Raw genomic sequence first — 20,859 nt, forward strand, 5'->3', positions numbered from 1 at the left:
TTCTACTATTACTGCAAAAGAATCATCTAAAAACTGAAAACGTGACAGAGGTATTCAAACATGTGGCATTAGTCATTTCTGTTGTTTATTTATAGTTGTACTTTATTTACACGCCTTTTGTCAAACCACAAAGAATGTTGCAGCACTGTGGGTCATAGAATGTACATTTCACATGAAGTGAAGAAGGAAAAAAGTGACAGCTTTTGTCTGCCGGCTGAGGGGAATCTGTGTGTGTGTGTGTGTGTGTGTGTGTGTGTGTGTGTGTGTGTGTGCACCAAGCGCTCCATCTAGTGACATGAAGTTGAACAGCAACACAGCAACAATACAGCATCTCAATATATCAGCAGGAACATTTACAGTGTACTGCATGATACACACTAACATCTGTGCAGCGGCAGATGTGGGCATTTTCACTGACAGCTGCCATGTTAATAATGCACTCAAATGCAGCACTCCACTGATGTTTATGAGAACGGGCTGAAGATGTGTAATCCATTTACCTGTAGATTTGTAAAGACGTAACAAAGTGCTCAGGAAGACAGAAGACCGTACATATTTATTCCAATATTTCAAAAGGAAACGCTGTACTTTTCCCTCCAGAATATGACTTGAATGACTGTTGTCACAGATTACCAGAAGTAAAAGCACTCATCATGCAGAATGTCCCATTTAAGAATTAATTATATTATATTATTGGATTATAATCATTTATGCATTAATATCACTTTAATGTTGCAGCCGGTAAAAGTGGAGTACAAGTATCTCAAAACTGCACTTATAAAGGACACTGTGTACATTTGTTACTACTATAACTTGTAATGCTGTGTTGATATTGACACTTTTTGAGTTTGAGGATATTTCATACCACTTTCACACACACTTTCTTTCTCACCTGGAGCTGCAACATCTCCCACCTGGTTAGGAAGCCCCACCAGCATCTCTACTTCCTCAGGAAGCTGCGGCGCACCGGACTGGGGAGCTTCTACCAATGTGTGGTGGAGAGCATCTTCTGCACCAGCATCACCGTGTGGCACGGCAGCTGCTCTGCTGCAGACAGGAAGGCTCTGCAGAGGGTGGTGAAGGCTGCACAGAGGACTACCCACCACCACGGACATTTACACTAGCAGATGCAAGAAAAGGGCCATCTGCATCATGAAGCACACTCTCTTTGACCCTCTCCCCTCGGGCAGGTGGCTGCGGAGCATCCGGAGTAAGACCACCGGGCTGAGGAACAGCTTCTTTCCAGAAGCTGTTAGACTGCTGAACTCTGGTGGTGCTCTGTAGATCCCACGCCCCTACACACACCCACACACCTACCTGCACCAAGCACTTCTATTTTATTTTATATAGGACCTCTATTTTCTATATTTTATTTGTTATATTGATATTTATCTTGGCTTAAAACGGGACCTGAGAATGTAATTTCGTACCTCCCCATGTGTAAATGTGTGTTGGTATGACAATTAAGGTTCCTTGAATCCTTGAATCCTTGAACTTTTATATACAGTATGTATATACAGTATATTATTATGATGGGCTACCACTACCACCTGCAGTACAAATATACTCTCACTCTCTCTCTTTGTCTGTCTGTCTCTCTCTCTCTCTCTCTCTCACACACACACACACACACACACAGCCTGTGTCGTTTAGTTGTGGTATTGAGTAACGTGGTGAGAGGCGGATGTGAGAGAGCCCCACCTGCAGCTGCTGTGCACAGCGAGCTGTTTGAAGATGATGAAGATTCAGGTCAGATAAGTCTTTGCTGCAAACGACCTCTTTCTGCTCTCCTGCACTCAGTCTGGTTGTTCACCTGAACTGTACACATATCAGACATGATAGGATCTGTTTGCACCCTGTGAGAGGATGTTCACTCAAAATACAGGGTGCATTTATTTGTCATTCTACAACACGGGGTTACACAATGACATGCTGATTATCAATAGTTAATAGTCCCAGTTTGCTACATAAGACACAAGACTTTTTAGGAATTAATGGGTCCTGCTTACTGAAGAAAAGATAGATAAACTATAAATGAAGTACACTGCTCTGATTAATTTAATCCCATTATTATCATTGTATTATTAAACTAGAAAACAACAAACAGAAATATTTACCATATATTCTACATGTGCACATAGAGGTATTGTAATGTGATGCTAATATTAGGCTAGACTTATAGGAAATACTGATAAATAAATCTAGTTTTGGCTACAATATAGTCCTCAACTTCATTGATTAGTTTCTTAATTTCATGCTGAAATTAGGTACATTAGATAACTTGACCCCTGTCAGACCACACAAAATTATTTCAGACAGTTTTATTAGCTACTTGGGCAACGATTTATAACCCATAGGTGCTTGTTTAGTGTCTTAACAAAAGTCAGTTTGTTTTCCTTACACATTACAGGTTGGTGGTTACTGAATGAGACCGTATTAAATTACATTTCCACGAAGCAATCAAGCAGTTAAGGTAATCAGACTTGCTGTCGTGTGCAAGAACAATACATCAGGATACGATTCATCGACTGGTGGCAAGACGCCACCACAACGCTCCCAGCATTATGAAAACACTGGTGCAGCTGAGCACTGTGGAAGATTTAAATCCAATATAAATCATTTCTGCAAGAAATTCCTATGCAGTCACAATACAGCCATTTATTTACACATGCAGTACATGCACAACATTAAACTGCTCACTTCTTCTTTGCAGCAGAATGAAACCTTACTCATCAAATGGCACTTTGTCAGGAATGAACAGAATAGATTTTAAAATGAATATCCAATATGCAGTACATAGATGCTCTACGAGAGATTGCTTCAAGATTAGATTTCTTACTTTTGTGGTGAATATTACCAAAAACATATACAAATACAATGAACTGACACATACTATAATTAACATAGATGCCATGGAGGCCCCTTAGAGTCTTGGTCCCTGCCGGCTTTGCTTAGTGGATGCTTTGAATTAGCATAATAATAATTATGAATACACATTAGGTCTTGCAGGGCCAAGTGCTACCAATGTTGTGCCTGTTTTAATAGAGATCATTTCTACTTTACATAATCTGAATCTGCACTTCATAATCCTGAAACAATATTGTGAGTTTCACAAAAATGGAGTAGATGTGGATTTCAATGTGTGAAAGTTTTAACAATATCCTCCATGTTCAGCAAACATGGCTGAGATATAGACGTCCATGCTCCCTTTCCACAAGTCAATGATATGTAAACAGACCAGACCTCTGCATGTTCTTGTCAGTGTTAAATGGATTTATAGTTTCTTCAGCAGATTACAAATCGCAAGCAAGTTTCAGATCTCTGCGAGGTTATTTTCAGGCTGCACTGAATAGAGATAAAAGATAAAAGATAACATTTTTCAGTAAAACATGCAAAAATAACTTTGATAGCTTTTAAATGACTGTAGTTTTGTTATTTCTCCCCAGTACTGGCACATAAGAAGACAGCTCACCGCTAAAACCCATAACTTTGATCATATGTGGAAGGATATTTTTTGTTGGATGTGGAAAATTTGTGGCATATTAATCAACCCCTGAGCAAGATGAATATAAGAGTATAAATCAGTCGTAACAACATAAAAATGACATGAATCATAATAACCTCTGTACATATATGCTGTGTGTATCCGTGTTAACTTGTGCTAAATAGTGTTTCTAATCCTCTGCTGATAAAATTTTCACAGAAGAGGAAGGACGGAGGCGAAAATACGAAGAAAGGAAGGGGAAGTTGGGTTAAATTAAACAGAAAGTGACTGAATGACGGAAAATGTTTTCTGCTAAATAAAATGAAAACAAATACATTAGTGGGTATATATGGCAGTGCAAAGCAGAAGTATGGCACATTTCATTTCATAGCATAATGACTAGTGACAGGAGGAATAGCTAGCTTGGCTCTGTCCAGTGTAAACAATTATTTACCAAATTATATCTGATTTGTTTCATTCAACTGGACTCATGTGTAATATCTTATCCTCATTCAAGCCTGTGCAACACTGTTTTTCTGACTGGTGCAACAATTCATCACTTCATCCATTCTACTACAGTGCAGTCTCTCTGTTATATTTGTATATACTGCGTAGCTTTTTTATTCTATTTATATTATATTCTACTTATATAGTACGGTGGCCAGGAGGTGCAAAACAATTTTACAATACAAGAAACACTTTTAGAAAGCTGGAGACAAATTTACATTTTAGAAAACATTTTTACAAATCAGAAAACAAAATTACATTGCCATAACACATTTACAAGTCCTGAGACAAATTTACATTTGAGAAAACAAAGACGTGAAACACTTTTACAAACGCAGAGACAAATTTACAAGTGACGAAACACTTTTACAAGCTGCCGAAACAAGTTTACAAGTAACTTTTTCAACCGGAAAGGGAATGTACCGCGTTAATCGGCTTATATGTTCGCCACAAAACGGGCAAAAGACCGCTTGACTGCCGTCCATCGTGGGTACATTCCCTTTCCGGTTGAAAAAGTTACTTGCGGCCGAAACAAATTTACAAGTAACTTTTTCAACCGGAAAGGGAATGTACCAACTGTCGAGTAGAACCGGAAGTGATAAGGAGTTCATGGCGACCCACGATGGACGGCAGTCAAGCGGTCTTTTGCCCGTTTTGTGGCAAACATATGAGCCGATTAACGCGGTACATTCCCTTTCCGGTTGAAAAAGTTACTTGTAAATTTGTTTCGGCCGCTTGTAAAAGTGTTTCGTCACTTGTAAATTTGTCTCAGGACTTGTAAATGTGTTATGGCACTGTAATTTTGTTTTCTGATTTGTAAAAATGTTTTCTAAAATGTAAATTTGTCTCCAGCTTTGTAAAAGTGTTTCTTGTATTGTAAAATTGTTTTGCACCTCCCGGCCACCGTAATATAGGCACCTGTTGTTTAACTTATCTTTGCACAGTTGCTCTTGTTTTTGCTGCTGCAAATTTGCAAATTTCCCCAATGTGGGACGAATAAAGGTTTATCTTATCTTATCTATACAAAAACTGAAGTGTGGAAAAAACATTTTGCTGTTTGCTGTAATATACAGTGGGTTTAAAAAGTCTACACATCCCTGTTAATATTCTTTTCTTTTTTCTTCCCTATCCACATAGGTCACAATGCTACACTCCACCAAAGTGGGAACAGGGAATGTGATCACACCCAAGTTGACCGAACTCCAATGTAATTTGTTAGCAAAATAAACACTGTTGCAACAGATATAAATTTAACAGTACATGATTTAATAACACATATGACAGAAGTGCTGATAAACTGTCTAATATTCAATATTTCACACTGCACATGCACAGAGCAGCCATCTTGGACTCGAGGGCAGGGGTTGGTTAATGAGAAGCCGGTAACTTGACTTCAGGGGGAATTCAGGAATTCTGACTTTTCCAGTTCAAATGGACCAGAGCATGAACATAAAATGACCAAATGTTTGTGGTCTGAATGAGTAACTTCCTGTAGTTATTCTCTGGTTGCCAGGCAACTGCTTACACCCAGGAAGTCCCACAGCAGAGATTATGCTAAATTAAACTAAGAGGCTCTAGCTTTACAATTAAGACGGACGGACATGAGAGTGGTGTCACTCTCATTTGACTCGTTGCAAGAAAGTGAATGAGCATATTTCTCAAACTGTTTAAGTACTTTAAATGTTGAAATTACTACACACACACAAAAAAACAAACACTGCGACAAGTAGAATTTTATTTTGAAGCGGAGGCCGGAAGTGACATGCTGTGCGCCCCGTGTCTGGTACTTGAGGAGAGGCGGTGCCGCACCAGAGCCTTGGAGCGACGTCCGCAGAGCGCGCAGACATATTCAGCTCAAATATCTTACGTCTTTACTCGAATTCAGCGTGGCTGAGGTAACAGCGAACACGTCCTGCAGTCTAAACCAGGACTTTTATTTGTTTATGCAAACATTTGTGGGCCTACAAATATGCTGCTGTGTTCACCCTTCGGAAGGAGAAGAGGCCAGCCTTAGAATAAACTCCCCACAAGTTCACCTCCACTCCGGAGAGGAGAAAAGGTAAGATGAACAATGTTTATAAAATGTCAGAAAACTGCGTAAAAATCCCACACCAGACCTCCTTGTGAAAATGATTCACTTTAGTAACAGCTTAGTTCTCTTCCTCTTTCTATTTCTCTTTCTCACTTCTTTATCGTTCATTTCTTTACTGTAACTGTTTTGTAATTTACATTTTTAACTGAATTTAGCCTTTATGGAAATCTCTACTGCATCTACAGGAGCCAACACCACATTAAACGGAACACTTCAGATTCTTAAAGTTATTTGGACACCTACAGCAGGCTGCTCTCCAATCACTCAGTTATACCTATATACAGGTAGACAAAGGCTACATCTACATTTCTAAACTAATTTCTTTGTTATTAATGTGCTCATTTGCTGGATCCTACTGTTTGATTTGGCTTGTTTGGTCCTCAGCTGCATCTTTTGACTCCCCTCACTTTGGGGAAGTGGTTTTACAAGCTAACATGAGTGTGCATGAGAGGGTTGACAGATCCCAACCGATACAAGAATCATTTACAGTTTCATTAGTTCAGAAAAAGGCGTTTATTTCTTGAGAAGTTGAGGTGCCAGCTTGTCTGTCAGAGGACGGATCAGACTTCAGGGTCGGAGGTCACTGAGCTGTGAGGGACCTCATTCAAGATGCCCTCGACTGCAAGCACGCCCTTCTGCACTCTGTGGTGGGAGAAAACATGAAGCGTCAGCTCAGTGTCAGTAGAGAGGGATGAGTTCACTGCCACAAAGTCACACCTAGAGCTGAATAACCATTATGTTCATTTAGTTATTTTCTCAATGAATGGTTTTGTCTATGAAATGTCAGAGAATAGTTTCAAGCACCCGTTAAGGTTTGTGCTTGGAAAGCTTGTCTTATTTGACAACTCAGCTTATGAAAATGTACTCAAACCTAGAGCTGAAACAATAAGTTGATTAACAGATTAGTCGATTAGTGTGTGAATATGCTGCTTTATAAATCAGAAATCATTGTTGCTTTAAACCTTTAGGTGTTGGACTTACGGTGAGGCAGAACTAACAATGTGATGACGTCACTTTGGGCTCTGAGAAATTGTAAATAAAAATGTGCTATTTATTTAACATTTAATAAAGTAAATGATTAATGGAATAATAGTCAAAATCATTTGCAGATGAATTACTAATGAAAATAATAATTTAGCAGCCCAACAAAAATCAGCAAGTCAGCAGTTCCACCATAGAGAGACTTCCCCTCTAAACTTCTCCCATGGTTTCATTTAAATAACTGTTGAAATGATCCAATATTTCCCCCAAAAATCAAAGAATAGGAAAAAAATCCAGATTATTAAAACAGAGTTGTCATCATTAATCATTAATCATCTCAGGACCCTTCAGATTTATGTGCTGACCCTTTAGAGGAGCTGCATGTAAAGTAGTTCAGTCTGTGTCCACCTGGAGCAGCTACATTAGTAACTTGCTGCTCTGACATTGATGCAGAAGTATTAACAATCCAAAAATATCAGATATAATAATATATCAGCCACAGGAGACATTTTACTGAAGAATGAGTAGTTTTACTTTGGATACTTTCAGTACATTTTGCTGATGATACGTATTTTTAAAGTTTAACTGCAGGATTTTTACTTGAAATCAAGTGTGTTTGCATTGTGTTTACTTTTATTCAAGTAATTTGAAGCATTTTGTTCTGTAGAACTGAGGAAGTGTGATGTGTAAAATGTAAATGTTTAGAAGAGGAGTTCTGCAGTGGTGATCGTGTTGTATTTGCTATCTATTGATGTGTTTTTACTCATTGATGCTGGTGCATTTTATGCTGCTTTATATTGCTCGGTCACTACGTTTCAGAGGGAAGTGCTTTTTACAGCTTACAGCTTTAGTAATTACAGATACTGTACAGATTCAGATTTTGCATTAAAACATATGATGACCTTGTAAAAAAACCCTTGACAACCTATCACAGCAAAATACTGCATACACATGAATACATCTGTATTAATAGTCAAACAATGTAATATGTTACAGTTTAACATCCACAGGGACCATGCTTATGAATTTTGAGTGCTTTTGCTACTAGTACTTACTTTTACTTAAGAGGGGCTTTTTGTAATGTAATGGAGTATTTTAATATTGCACTATTGTCACTTTTAGAAAGTGAAGGACATTAATACTTTCTCCATTACTGGTAGTAAGTAATCAGAAGTGGGACTGTTCTAGAAAAAGGAATCAAATAAACAGCTATAACTGATTCACTTCTCTTTTTTTCTCAGATTGAAAAAAAAGACACACCCAGAAAACACTCTGCATGGAGTTCTGCACACAGATCCTCCCTGTAGTCGAGACACTGAAACTTAATGCAATGCTGCAAGCAACACTTCAACTCATAACTGAAACAATTAATTGCAGTTGGTTGCTGTCACCACTGAAGAAATGTAGTGTGCTGGTATGAACTTGCTCTATATCGTCTTCAAAATCTATTAAACCCATTTGAAAAGACACCAAACACCTTCCTAACATCTCAGTACAGAACACATCCATCTGCAGCACTTTCAATGGTCACCTCAATGTGACTTGAAGCAAAAATGCCAAAAATTCTCTGGTCCTCAAATGTGAATATTTGGTGGTTTTCCTTGTCATTCTGGACGGATGGTCGGACATGATGGGACTTTTGAAGATGTCAGCTTGGAAAGAGAAAATTCATTTCTCTTTCCAAGAAAATCAAAAGTCATTTGATACTCAAAACAATTAATGTTTAATTAATTAAACAATTAATGTTTAATTAATTGAATATTAATCATTATGATTAATTCCAGCCCCTATCCATTGTAATTTTTACAATCAGCTGTTTAAATTTCTATTTTTAAGCAAAAATGTCTAGAATTCACTGGCCTCCAACTTCTCATATGCAAACATTTGCTGCTTGTGCTGTAATTGGGTTTTGGGCTGTTGGTCAGACAAAACAAGATATTTGAAGACTAATTTAAGACACTGATTAGATCAAAAAACTATAATAATAAAGAAAATAATACTGAAACTGTTAGTTGCAGCTCTTGACTACAGTGTATCGTCAGTATTGTCTGTAAGTCGTGTGGTTACACTGAAATGCCATTAAGTGCCACTAGAATTGCAAATATCGCAGGGTACCAACTTAAAATTCTTATTTTATTATGACATTTATTGATTTCTTTTAAGAGTGACCAGGTGTTTGGTATTTGACATCTCTGCTCTTATGAAGCTGGAGTCAGGGGCAGCTGAAGCGGGCCAAACTACCCAGGACCTGCATTACTTTGACCTGGAATGGTTTCTGTGCATATACATATATATTCATGTGGTGGAACAACTTTTTGTTGCTGTTATCATGTGGCGGCTGAGATGAGGCCTTGTTTGTGTTGGCTGAAGCAGCAGAGGTGTGAGTTAGACATTAAAGACAAAATTAGAAAAAACCCTAAAGTCATGCAGGAACAGCTTGGCGTTCTAAAATTGTTCTTGATTTCCCCTTATGTATTTCTGCATTCAAACACATAGTCAGCAGTTAAGACAAACAAGATTGCAGCTGTTTCTTATTGTTCTAAAAGTGTTCAGGAAACAAAGTGCGTTCATCTCTAAACCTTAAGCCCCCCCTTAAACTATGCATTTTAAGATTAAGGTGAAATGTGTGGGGGAATAACAACATTCGGTGCTTAATAGACAGTAAAAGAAAGAGTGCAAGATGTAAACAGCCCAGTCAGATTCATTGGCTGTGGTTACATGTGCACTTGAGTTCAGTCAGATTTATTCAGTCTAAGTGAAATCATTCTGATCAGAAATCCCAAACTACCTGTTTACATGGACGCTAGATAAAGTGCTTCAAAGCATTTAATCCAAATATAACTTTTTTGACAAAATGGTTCTACCCGCTATGAAGCATCTAATAAATGTAAGAGATGAAGAGGACGTCCCCTTTACCCCCCCATGGGTAAACACGCACAGACAGAATCAGTTTAGTCCAACCAGAGAGAAATGGTCAGAGTAAGTGTTTACATTGTTATTAGGTGCTAATTTGTTCCTGGTGAATGGATTATCAAAGTTACTTCTCTCAACCTGATTCAAAAAGACTTCCGATCAGACTGGATCGGACCAGTCTCTGCCGCCTGAGGTGCTTACACGAGGCATTTTAATTGTGACTGGGCTACTATTCTGAATATTAATGAAATGTAATTTATTTATCCATTTAGCTTTTTCACTGTGTATCCATTACTTTAAAACAGCAGGTTTAACTCTGTCTTTTTCTTCTTTGAATTGGTTCTATTCATTCATTCACTCATTCTATTCCTGGTTAAAGCTCATGACACCAACTTTAATCTGTTATCACCAGAGTTTTTAGAAATGTTCTGTGCCTTGGAGGGTTGTAAATCTTGTTTTTTATTGCTATATGCATTGACTCTAAACTGTACCTTGTCATTTTAATGATCACTCGAAGGGACTAATATTGGAAATTAGCTTTGGCTATATGCATGTGTACAGTACCTGGTTCTCTGCTTCTGCTACTTTCAGTGTCTCTCTGTACTTGTCCCATACAAAGAAACTAATAATCTAAACAATGTACCAAAGAAACCCCAATAACATTCAGTAGTTTATTTTATTTTAAGAGCTGTACTTGTAGATTTGAAAGGGATGGATCTTTCTCTCCAGGCAAGTGTGTTTCCCCCATGAGGAAAGTGAACACAGTGGGCATTTCACAGCACCATACGCGCTCCTAAGATACTTGACTTCAAAGAAGAAAGTTGTAAGCTTGCAACACGCTTTACAGCTGCACGAGTGAAGTGACGACAGAGTCGAAAACTCACCACTTCCTTCACTCCGTAACCACAAACAGCAGGAAGGTTTTTATTCACGTCTGTGGGAAAATAACCAAATGTAACACCCAAAGTATAGAAATGGCTGTCATGGGATCCAAGTCCTGCTGTAGCTTTAATTTGCCTTTTTTATCAAAGTTTCACAAGCTTAACTCTTTTAATTGGAGAATTAGATTTTTGCTAATGATGTGTTGAACTCCACATTCCAGTCCTGTCCTGTTTGTGTATCTGTAGGTAAACAGTGGCAAAGGAGGAAGTTTTCTGACTCTTTCTGATTTAAAAATGACAAATACATTTTTCCACTTCCTTTAATGTCCACATGTCCGTCCTTCGTATTGAACGCTTGCCGCGTCACATATGACCACACACTGTGCATTCACCAGGAAATGATGTATTGTTTGTATCTAATGTTTATGTGCAGTCAACACTCCCTCACGTCCCCTAGAAACCCAGCAGAAGTCTGATGTGAAATCAGCTCCACTGTATATCCTGAAGAGTGCCTTTTCTGTCTATACACTGATATAACATAATATATGTACCCCCCCCCCCAAGCTAGTAGATAAAACTTCATCAGCATGTCGACACGGAGCGTCTAATCAGAAAGTCCCCTTTTGAATGTGCACGTGCACTTTGAAGTACCATGATAGGACAGGAAATCATAACTCTCAGCATTTCTTTTGTCTTGACAAGCTGCAGATTTCCACAAGAGCTGAGCTTTAACACTTTAAACTTCCTACATTTTTATTTCTCCCTACATAGAACACTGGTCGTGGACTCTCTCATCATCCCTCTTCTGTGTTTCCTAAACCTTTGTGACGCTTCAGTCGGTCCAGATGGAAGCCAAAGGAAAGTATGATTTCATTGCAACAGCAAACGACGAGCTCAGCTTCAGAAAGGGCGACATACTTAAGGTCAGTGTGTGTTGCTTGGACGATGAGTTTCTTTCAATATAGCTTCAAAATGTTTTATTACCTCTGTATGAATTCTTGTTTCTTTCCCTTTGCCGGTCAGCTTTTAAGCCCACAGGATGAGTGGTATAAAGCTGAGATGAACGGACAGGAAGGATTCGTACCGCAAAACTACATCGAGATGCAGACTCCGAGGTGAGAGGCATCCAGTTAAATGCTCTCACACACACAAATCCTCCTGCAATCCTTCCTGCAACAGAACTGCAGATAAAACTCAAACAATGAGATAAGATCTGTACTTGTTTTTGCTTGTGGCTCAGTGTCACTCAGACTCATTCTTTACAATAAATTCCACAAAGTTCCCTCTCAGAAGAGACCGGGAACAGGGCTCAGCACCATCACAAAGGGTCATCAACACAAAGAGTCTGATTCCAGGAAGAAACAGATGAACGTGTTAAGGAGGAGTTACAGCAGGTTATTTGACACTGGCTGTAGGTGTGTGTGTGGTTTTCATCTGATTAGCGACAGCATGATATCCTGTGTGTGTGTGTCTGTGTGTGTGTTCAGGTGGTTTCGGGAGAACGCCAGTCGCAGCGCTGCAGAGGAGCTCCTGAGGTACAAAGACATCGGAGACTTTGTGATCCGAGGGTGTCAGAGTTCCCCTGGAGACTTCTCCATCTCTGTCAAGTGAGTGAAAATGGGACGACTGATAAACTCATTAAGACAGTTTTGAGTCTGATACAAACAGCTGAGGTCCAAACATAAAATCAATCAGATTTATTATTGACGAGACGATTGGCTCACAGTCAGAATCAATCTTAATTGAACAGAACTGATTTGAAGAGAGATTTGAAGTTGTTTCAGTTGTTTTCTGTTTTTTTTCCAGAAATTCCTGACATTACCATTCCAATAGAAACAACATAGCCACGTATTTATATCAGATCTAACTAGTATTATTACCAATCTAGCTGTTGAACTGGTTGGTTTTTTAACGCATAAAACCCAGATTTAAATCTGTTAAAAGGTCAATACTTCCCCTCTACGCCCATCAACATCTAGAAAAGAAGTAAACTGTGAGTCACCATCTCGCCCTCTGAGTGTATCTAATGCGCTGCAAACCCTGCAAGACTTCACGTATTTACAAGCAGCTGCAGAGGCAGCGGGAGAGTAAACAAGACTGAGTGCAGCAGCCCTCCAGAATGACGTTCACTTCGTTCATTTTGTCTGCAGACATTAAGAACAAAACTTTCTTTCTTTCTTTCTTGTATAAGAAAAGATTACAAATAGCTTTACAAATGGTAAAACTTTTTGAAATGTGTTGCATTTAAAGTGGCCGACCCGATAAAAAAAACCCACAGTTGTCTTTGTAAGCTGGCACTAGAGGAAGTGCATGTGTAAGAGTAAGATCTAGTTCACACAATACAGACAATTTTTCACAATTAGTGACAATATTTCTTGTGAACTCTCACAGAACAGAAATGCACCACACATTAGTCAAACAGGCCATTTCCTGCCTAAAACCACATTTTGTTGATACCAATTCTACATCAAAATGAAATAAACCCTTCACCAACACACGGAAAACCCAAGTCAATATCAGATCTTTCTTTAAAAGCATGAGCACATGACTTCTACCCAAGAGGAACTTACAGTCAAGCGTAGCACCTACAACTTTTAACATACCAGTAGTTAATGACATTACAAAAAATAATGGTATGTGACAGAATAGCTGTAATAACATCTTTATCAGCACCATGAACTGCTCTGATCTATGGCCACCCCAGGCATTATTTTCTCTCTCTCTGCTCCTCTGTGTTGTTCTGCATCCACAATGAACGAAATCAACCCCCAAAGTCCCATTTTGACTTTTTGTCCATGTAAGTGAAAGAACTTCAACACCTGACTATTTGTCCATGTTCCAACCATCTGTTCATTCAAAAATGCTCATCAGCTGTTTGAACATAGCATTTGAGCTACTGTTGTTGCATTAGTGGAACATTACTATTAGTATATTTAAGGTTTTGAACAGTAGGTTTTCACGTCTGCAATGCTGTATGCAAGCATTTGTAAAAGACAAGAAAGATCCATAATTTTGGTATTGTGTAAGCTTGTATGTAAAGGAAATTTAAACATTATAGAAATGTGTTAATTGACTGCATGCTGTGTGAAAACAACATGAGTTGTGGTAGTGGTATGGTCCACTGCCGATAGATGTACTTGCTAACATGCTTGCTATGTTGTGAGTCCAGATTGGATGACAGGATATAGAAATAAAATATTATATAATATTTTGTAATTATATAAACTATATTAAAATGTTGCTTCTTGCCGGAGGTCCTCCATAATGGCCACCATTCCTTTCTGTTAAAGCTTTGATGTTGCAGTTTTGCATGTTGGCCAGCAGAGGACAATCCAGCCAAGGAAACAGCTGAGGAATCCTCTGGAATGAGGGAGCGTTCGGGTCCAGCTAATATTACATGTCAACAGCACATGCTTTACCTTCCCTCAGACACGAGAGTGACGTCCAGCACTTCAAGGTGATGAGAGACAACAAAGGCCAGTACTTCCTGTGGTCTGAGAAGTTCACCTCCCTAAACAAGCTGGTGGAGTTCTACAAGACCACCTCCATCTCTAAAACCAGGGAGATCTACCTCAACGATGGCAGCGTGGACAGTAGGAGCCCCTCGGGGGTCCAGTCGGTAAGAGACTACTCTGCTGAGGACAGGTTCTCAGCTCTGTTTCACCGTTCACCTTAAATACAGCTCACCTGCTCAAATCGGACTGACGTGGTAAGAAATAGAGCCTGTGTGTCATTTCTACCAACCTTTAAAAACAAAGTGCTTTGACAGACAAAAGCAGGAGACTATGGAGGCAATGAAACAACTGGAAGTTAAGTTAAGGAAGTTGCAGCAAGAAAATGAAAGAAGGTTGATGCAAGAACAGGAAGACAATAAAAAACATTAAAAATGTAAAAAGTATTAAAAAAGAGAATCAAAGCAATAAAAAGGATGATATCACATAAGAAGTCTATTAAAAATGGGGTTTAAGAAGTGTTTTAAAAGAGGTCACCGACTCTGAGAGCCTGACATTTAAGGCTGCTATTAATTCAAATGATTCATTAATACCAGTTCTTCTCTTTATTGACAGGACAGTTCTGGTTAAATTCTTCTTGTATTCTTCCCACTTCTCTTACTCTAATAATTAATGTCTAAATAAACACAATGACTTGTAAGAACTTAGTACGACTTTATTTATGTGAGATTCAGAGGGAAACATTTGGCAAAATGAGCAGATTATAGATTATAGATTATTAATCTCTTATTTAGTCCATAAAATGTCAAGAAATTGTGAAAAATGTCCATCCCAGTCTGCCAAAATCAATACCTTGTTGTGTCCAATCAACTGTCCAAGATACTCAGTTTATTATCACAGAAGTGAAAGAAGATGGAACCAGTGACGCTTTGAGATTAAAAGGCCCAAACAGATGAATCATTATCAAAGCTGTTGCTCATTATTTGTCTGTGGTTTGATTAATAAGTTAATGTCCTAATCATGTCTACATGTTGTGTAGTTTATTACAATGGAAATAACTGTACAGAACAGTTAATAATTAAAATAGTGAAATATAGCTGACAGGGTTAACTATATATGTGTACAAATGCCTAAAAGGCCAATACCAGAATATTTACAGGTTTAAACATATGAACAATACCATCAGGCAGAGTGAAACTTTTATTTCTATTTGATCTCATTTATAACTTTCTGTTAAAGCTAAATTCCTTTTCATTCCATTTTGTTGGGAGACTCAGAATCTTCAAGGGACATGAGTGAATGTATTTGATTCTTGAGAATATTATGTATATTATATATATATATTATTTCCTTATTGTGTAACGTGATGATTAGTAAACGTGCAGCAAAGCAGGAGCGGGCAGGATCTCTGTGGAAATAACTTTTTAGTTATTTAGAGTTTGCGTCGCACACTATTTATAGTTGTTTGTCTGTGTTACTGTCAGATATTGAACCAATCACCTTTCAAGTGTTTCATTTAAATGTCCTAAACTTTGACTCATATAAGATATAAGTTTTTAGATTGAAATGAGAAAAACAAGAAGTTTCTTGGCTCATATTAAGAGCGGCAATTTACACATACATTTAAATCTCTGGGAGATGTGGTGCGTGATGTCATTCCCTCTGGATGCAAATTGGTTTGAATATAGAAATAAGAAGAAGCTAAATTAAAGCAAATGATTGCATTTTACCTTTGTAAGAAGCGCATGAATCTGAGGCAGAGTGCATGACAGAAAATGAAATGAAGCCAAAGACGACAGAAGGAGAACGACAGAGGACATGTCTTCTTCTGAAAATGAGCATTACAAAGTCTCATTAAAACGGCTGAACAGCCTGAGCTGGATCTGTCTGTTCAAGCTGTTGGTGAAACTCTGAAATCCCTGAGCAGTTTTAAATATGTTAGTGGTCAAAATGAAGTTGCTTTTATTTAGCTTCTTTTAGGTTTTTTAACTAATCAATGCTCTCTGAAAGATTTAAAAAAGACTGTATAAGACCTGAAAGACCCAAAGTTCATTTCACAAAGGTAAAATAGACTAAATCAAGCAATTTGCGAAGCTGCAACCAGGAGAGGATGATGATGTTACCTAAACCTAAATGATTAATCCGTTATCAAAAATGAAAACTGTTCAGTACACTGTCACATTCTTTAATTCATGTTTATATGTGTTCTTGTTAAATGTGTACACCAGTTTTCTCAGATTCAGTATAGATTTAGGAAGTTTAAGGCGTTCTTGCATGCTGTTAAATGTACTTTACTTGTTTACGGTCATATGATGGGAAGTTGGATGAGAAATTATAGCCTACTTGTCGTACAAGTCATCATCATCAACAAAAAAAAGGTACAGACTATTTCCCATGATGCTGTGAATATATTTTTGGTTACTTCCTAGTGAAAATCCGCCCTGTGCATCTTTGTACACATTAGATGAAAGACATTTGATTTGTGAACATATAAATAGAAAGTGCCTGTTTCCTTCCTACAGGTGAAGAGGGGGAGTTTGCCTGAGCAACAGAACACAGCTGCAGCCGTCTCTGCTGCGCCGCGCAGAGCTTCGGACCAGCCCAACAACCAGCTGGTACGCACTTCCTGCCACTGCTCCCCCAACCTGTATCACTCTGACACCACCCATCCTGCCCCTGACGTTTGAATTCATTTTCACTTTGAAGAAATTTGAACACTATCAGTGACATTGAAGCAGATATTGTGTCAAATTTTATACAATTTAGGCGTAAATGTCCGTTCTGTTGAGTTAGCACTTGTTATACCAAGGAGTGTCAGAAATTGAACGTTTCAATCACACATCTGTTATTTCTATTTGCTTGACTATGTATCTGTTACTTTTAGTAACTCAATATTGAGTATAGTGAAGAATGTTTTTCAGTTGTGTCTGAATCTCGAAGATCAGATCTTTTTTGTCTCCCTGTGATTTACCAAAGGTTATACACTTCTGTGTTTTCTTGCCTCACAGCTTCCTCCGCCCACAGAACAAATTTTAAGACACACAAAGAAATATGAACACGTTGTTCCTGAGAGTCGATTACCAGCCAGTTTTATTGTGCATTGATTTTAAAATCTTATTGATCTCTTTGAAAGGGTGAAATGGCGTCGCTCCATGATATAAAAGATTTTCAGTGAGCCTGGGCGCTGAGCTGAGTGGATGCAGCGCTGCTGGCCGTTCCTCCGCCTCAGCCTGTGGAGCATCAGACAGGCCACATTAGCATCTTTTAATCTTTTAAGTCCCCTCTGAAAACTTTTTTATAGGAATCCATTTATGAATTTTCAATAAGTCGCTGCTTTTTATCGTCCCACTTTGACTTTTTTTTACTTTATGTTATTCCCCAGTGTTCTCATGTCGTTTGATGTCTGCTTGTTTTTTCTGTAAAGCATTTTGTGACCTTGCCAAGAAAAGTACTTATTATTATTATCATTGTTAGTATTTATTATTATCAGGTAACTATCTCCAGTGTTACAACTGACTCAACATGTGGATACAAATTTTTCTAAATTATTTCCACTTTTTCAAATGAATTGAAATACTCCACAGTCTTTGTATTCCTAAGCAACAGCAGATGAAGTTTCCCGTCAGCTAAAGCAGAAACATAACATGTAGTGTTTGTCCTTCTCTTCCAGGCTAAGAAAGTAGGTCTGGAGGAGCGAGCCCACACCATCGGTCACACAGGAAGAAGCAGCCCCGTCTGCTCTGCTTATCCTCCCCGCCGCACATCTGAAACTCTCCCCCAGGTCAGCCTGCCGCCCCCTCTAAACAATAAACCCTCTGATTTGGACCTGAATATTCTCTTATTGACTGAACTGAACCATTCATGAATAATAAAACTTGATAACTGATTAATCATTTCAGCTTTAGTTCAGATTTTCTGATCATTTTAGATTCTCAAAGCAGCCTTCAGATTCCAGTGTTCTTACATTAATTAAATCAGGTTATGCTCTCAAAATACCAATTTGGTTCCCAAAATTCTGTAATATGTGCATTTATTTAAATTATTTAGGATTCACTATCTTTCTTGTCATTATTACCTCAAACTTGATAAAGGCATGTTGCTACCATCACTCACTCCATATACTCAATCAAATGTATTTTAATATAAAATCTCCAACTGAAAAGTAAGTCCACTTGTCAAATAAATACAGTACAGTAAAAAATATAATAATTCCCTCTGAAATGTAGTGGAAAAGATGTAGAAAGAGGCAGAAAATGGAAATACTCACAGTTCAGTACAGTACTTGAGTAAATGTAGCATGTTTTAATATTTAGTTATTAAAGTAAGAGAATTTATTGAAATGTTTTATTTACACAAATAATGGCTAACTCTTTAATGATGTCTGCACTTGGTTTCCTTCTGTCCCACAGAGGGCATCCACGATGCAGGTGAAGGCGCTGTACAACTTCACCGCAGAGGAAGACGACGAACTCGGCTTCTGCGTCAACGACATCATCGAAGTGTTGGATCGCTCTGACCCATCGTGGTGGAAAGGGAGGCTGCGGGGGAAAAGTGGGCTGTTTCCTGCCAACTACACAACCCAGCTGTGAGAAAACAACCCCCGGCGATGAACTCACTCTGCCTGCACACATCCGCTGACTCGCTCTGCAGGGGCGCCGCCACCCAGTATGTGTGTTTGAACATAAACGCTGAGTAGTGTGTGACTCATCGAATCTCTGCACCGCTCGTTAATCAAGACCCTGGTCCACACGCACTGCCACTCAGCGCTGGGTTTTTTTAAACCGTTTTTATATGTGCAAAAGAAGCAGAGAGCCGCCCACAGGACCTGGATCGTGTTTACCTGGCACACAGGAGCTGCTGCAGATGGCACAGAGGAATGTTTTATCATGTGTATTATGACACGTCTGACAGCAAATGTTTATTTGGCAAAATGCTGCCGATGAATCGGCTGTAATCCAACTGTTTGTGTTCTTGGTGTGAGTGTAGCCATATTTTATACCACAAAAACGCTTTGTATGGAAAATCTGACTGAACACTGACCATACACGGTGTAACGTCCACACAGCTCATTGACTTGCGAATAAAATAATTTTGTATCACAGCTTTGATGTTTAAATCTCATCTAAAACTTAGACTCACTGTGCTTCTGGTTCACCCTCCTTTGAGGCATGTTTGTTTCCTCTAAGCTACAGTAAATTCTTTTGTTGTGATATATCTATGAAAGGATTTCTTAAGTTATTTCCTGATGCTTTGTTCCAAATCACATAGTATTTCTTTTTACTTTCAATGTGTACTGCAGCTGCTCTTACAGAGTAGTAGTAGTAGTAGTAGTATGCGTATTATTGGGACATACTACTTGGTCATGACACTGGGCTTTAACTTTGACCCTCTTGCTCACACATCTGTGTCAGTACATGGTGTAAAGTTTGTATATTATGAAAAAAAAAAGCTTAGTTCTACATTTCTACATTGGAGATACAACCAAATTTGCCAAACTCACCAAAGACCAACATACTGTCAGCGTGCTAGAACCTGTTTGTTCCCTCTCAGTAATTTTGTCTGCTGCACAGAAGATTGTGGGTCAGAATAGCCAGAAAAGCAGCTGGTTTGCATACTACTAAATAGTATGGTAATATGGGGATGGACCAAAATAGTTAGCCTTCAAAATAAAAGCTGCACTAGAGCTTGAATTCTAGTCCTGCTTTATTACCCACAAGTTGCTCTTGTACAGTGGTGTAACCTCCTCTTTTAATACATCTCTTTCTGGACAAATAACTGCGTCAACAAGTAAACACTTGGATTTGTAGTGGTTAGTACGGAAATCAGTACTCAATAGTGTTTCTAATGAAATCGCAGGGTATTTTAGCCTCTTTTGACAACATGCTGTAAGTACTGCATGGTCCCATTCCATGAGGCGTACCTATATACAGAAGTTTGATAAATGTGTCCATGTAGCTTCTATTTATCTGTAAACGCCTGTCAGGAAACAACACACCGAGGCAGATGTATTAGTGATGGATGGTAGATGGACTACATTTATATGGTGATTTAGTGCCACACACAGTGCCTTTCATTCACTCACACTCACATCAGTGGCAGCAGCTTCAGTGCCAAGGACACTTCAGCACGTGGACAAAGAGGTGCCAAGAAACAAACCAACTATTATCCCCCCTGGAACCACAACACCTTGCATGTATTTGTATTTTTCATGAAAATATGTTACAGGGCCACGTTTCAGTGTGCGGTGGGTTTAAAAAGATGTTAAATGCTGCTGTTTTACTCATCACATTTTCAATTTAGGTGTTTACAAGGAGTCATGCAGTAAGATCAATGAAAAAACGTGTTACTTCAGCTTTGCGGAGTTCGTGTTTTGTTTTTAGTCCAGGGACACACACAGGAGGCAGAAGTCCCATTCTCAGTTATGTCCATCCTCACCATCACCCAGAGCTCCATGGCCCTGCAGTGGTGTCAGTGTGTGCTGTGAGGGAGGGGCTTTGGAGGCAGGAGGAGGGGGGAGGGACCTGAAGTTGTGCTCTTTCAAATTCAGAG

General features: G+C 38.7%; 1 protein-coding gene across 1 annotated transcript; it reads left to right on the forward strand.

Moving 5' to 3' along the window:
- The first annotated feature begins 5,892 nt into the window (after window positions 1-5,892).
- grap2a (GRB2 related adaptor protein 2a) lies at window positions 5,893-19,411 on the forward strand. The gene is made up of 8 exons (XM_070847708.1): window positions 5,893-6,050; window positions 11,630-11,781; window positions 11,882-11,973; window positions 12,346-12,465; window positions 14,288-14,477; window positions 16,833-16,925; window positions 17,981-18,091; window positions 18,720-19,411. The coding sequence occupies exons 2-8, from the start codon at window positions 11,704-11,706 to the stop codon at window positions 18,897-18,899; spliced, it is 864 nt and encodes a 287-aa protein (XP_070703809.1). The 5' UTR covers window positions 5,893-6,050; window positions 11,630-11,703; the 3' UTR covers window positions 18,900-19,411.
- The last annotated feature ends 1,448 nt before the right edge of the window (window positions 19,412-20,859 follow it).

The sequence above is a fragment of the Pempheris klunzingeri genome, chromosome 17 (genome assembly GCF_042242105.1).
Source record: "Pempheris klunzingeri isolate RE-2024b chromosome 17, fPemKlu1.hap1, whole genome shotgun sequence".
Taxonomy (NCBI): domain Eukaryota; kingdom Metazoa; phylum Chordata; class Actinopteri; order Acropomatiformes; family Pempheridae; genus Pempheris; species Pempheris klunzingeri.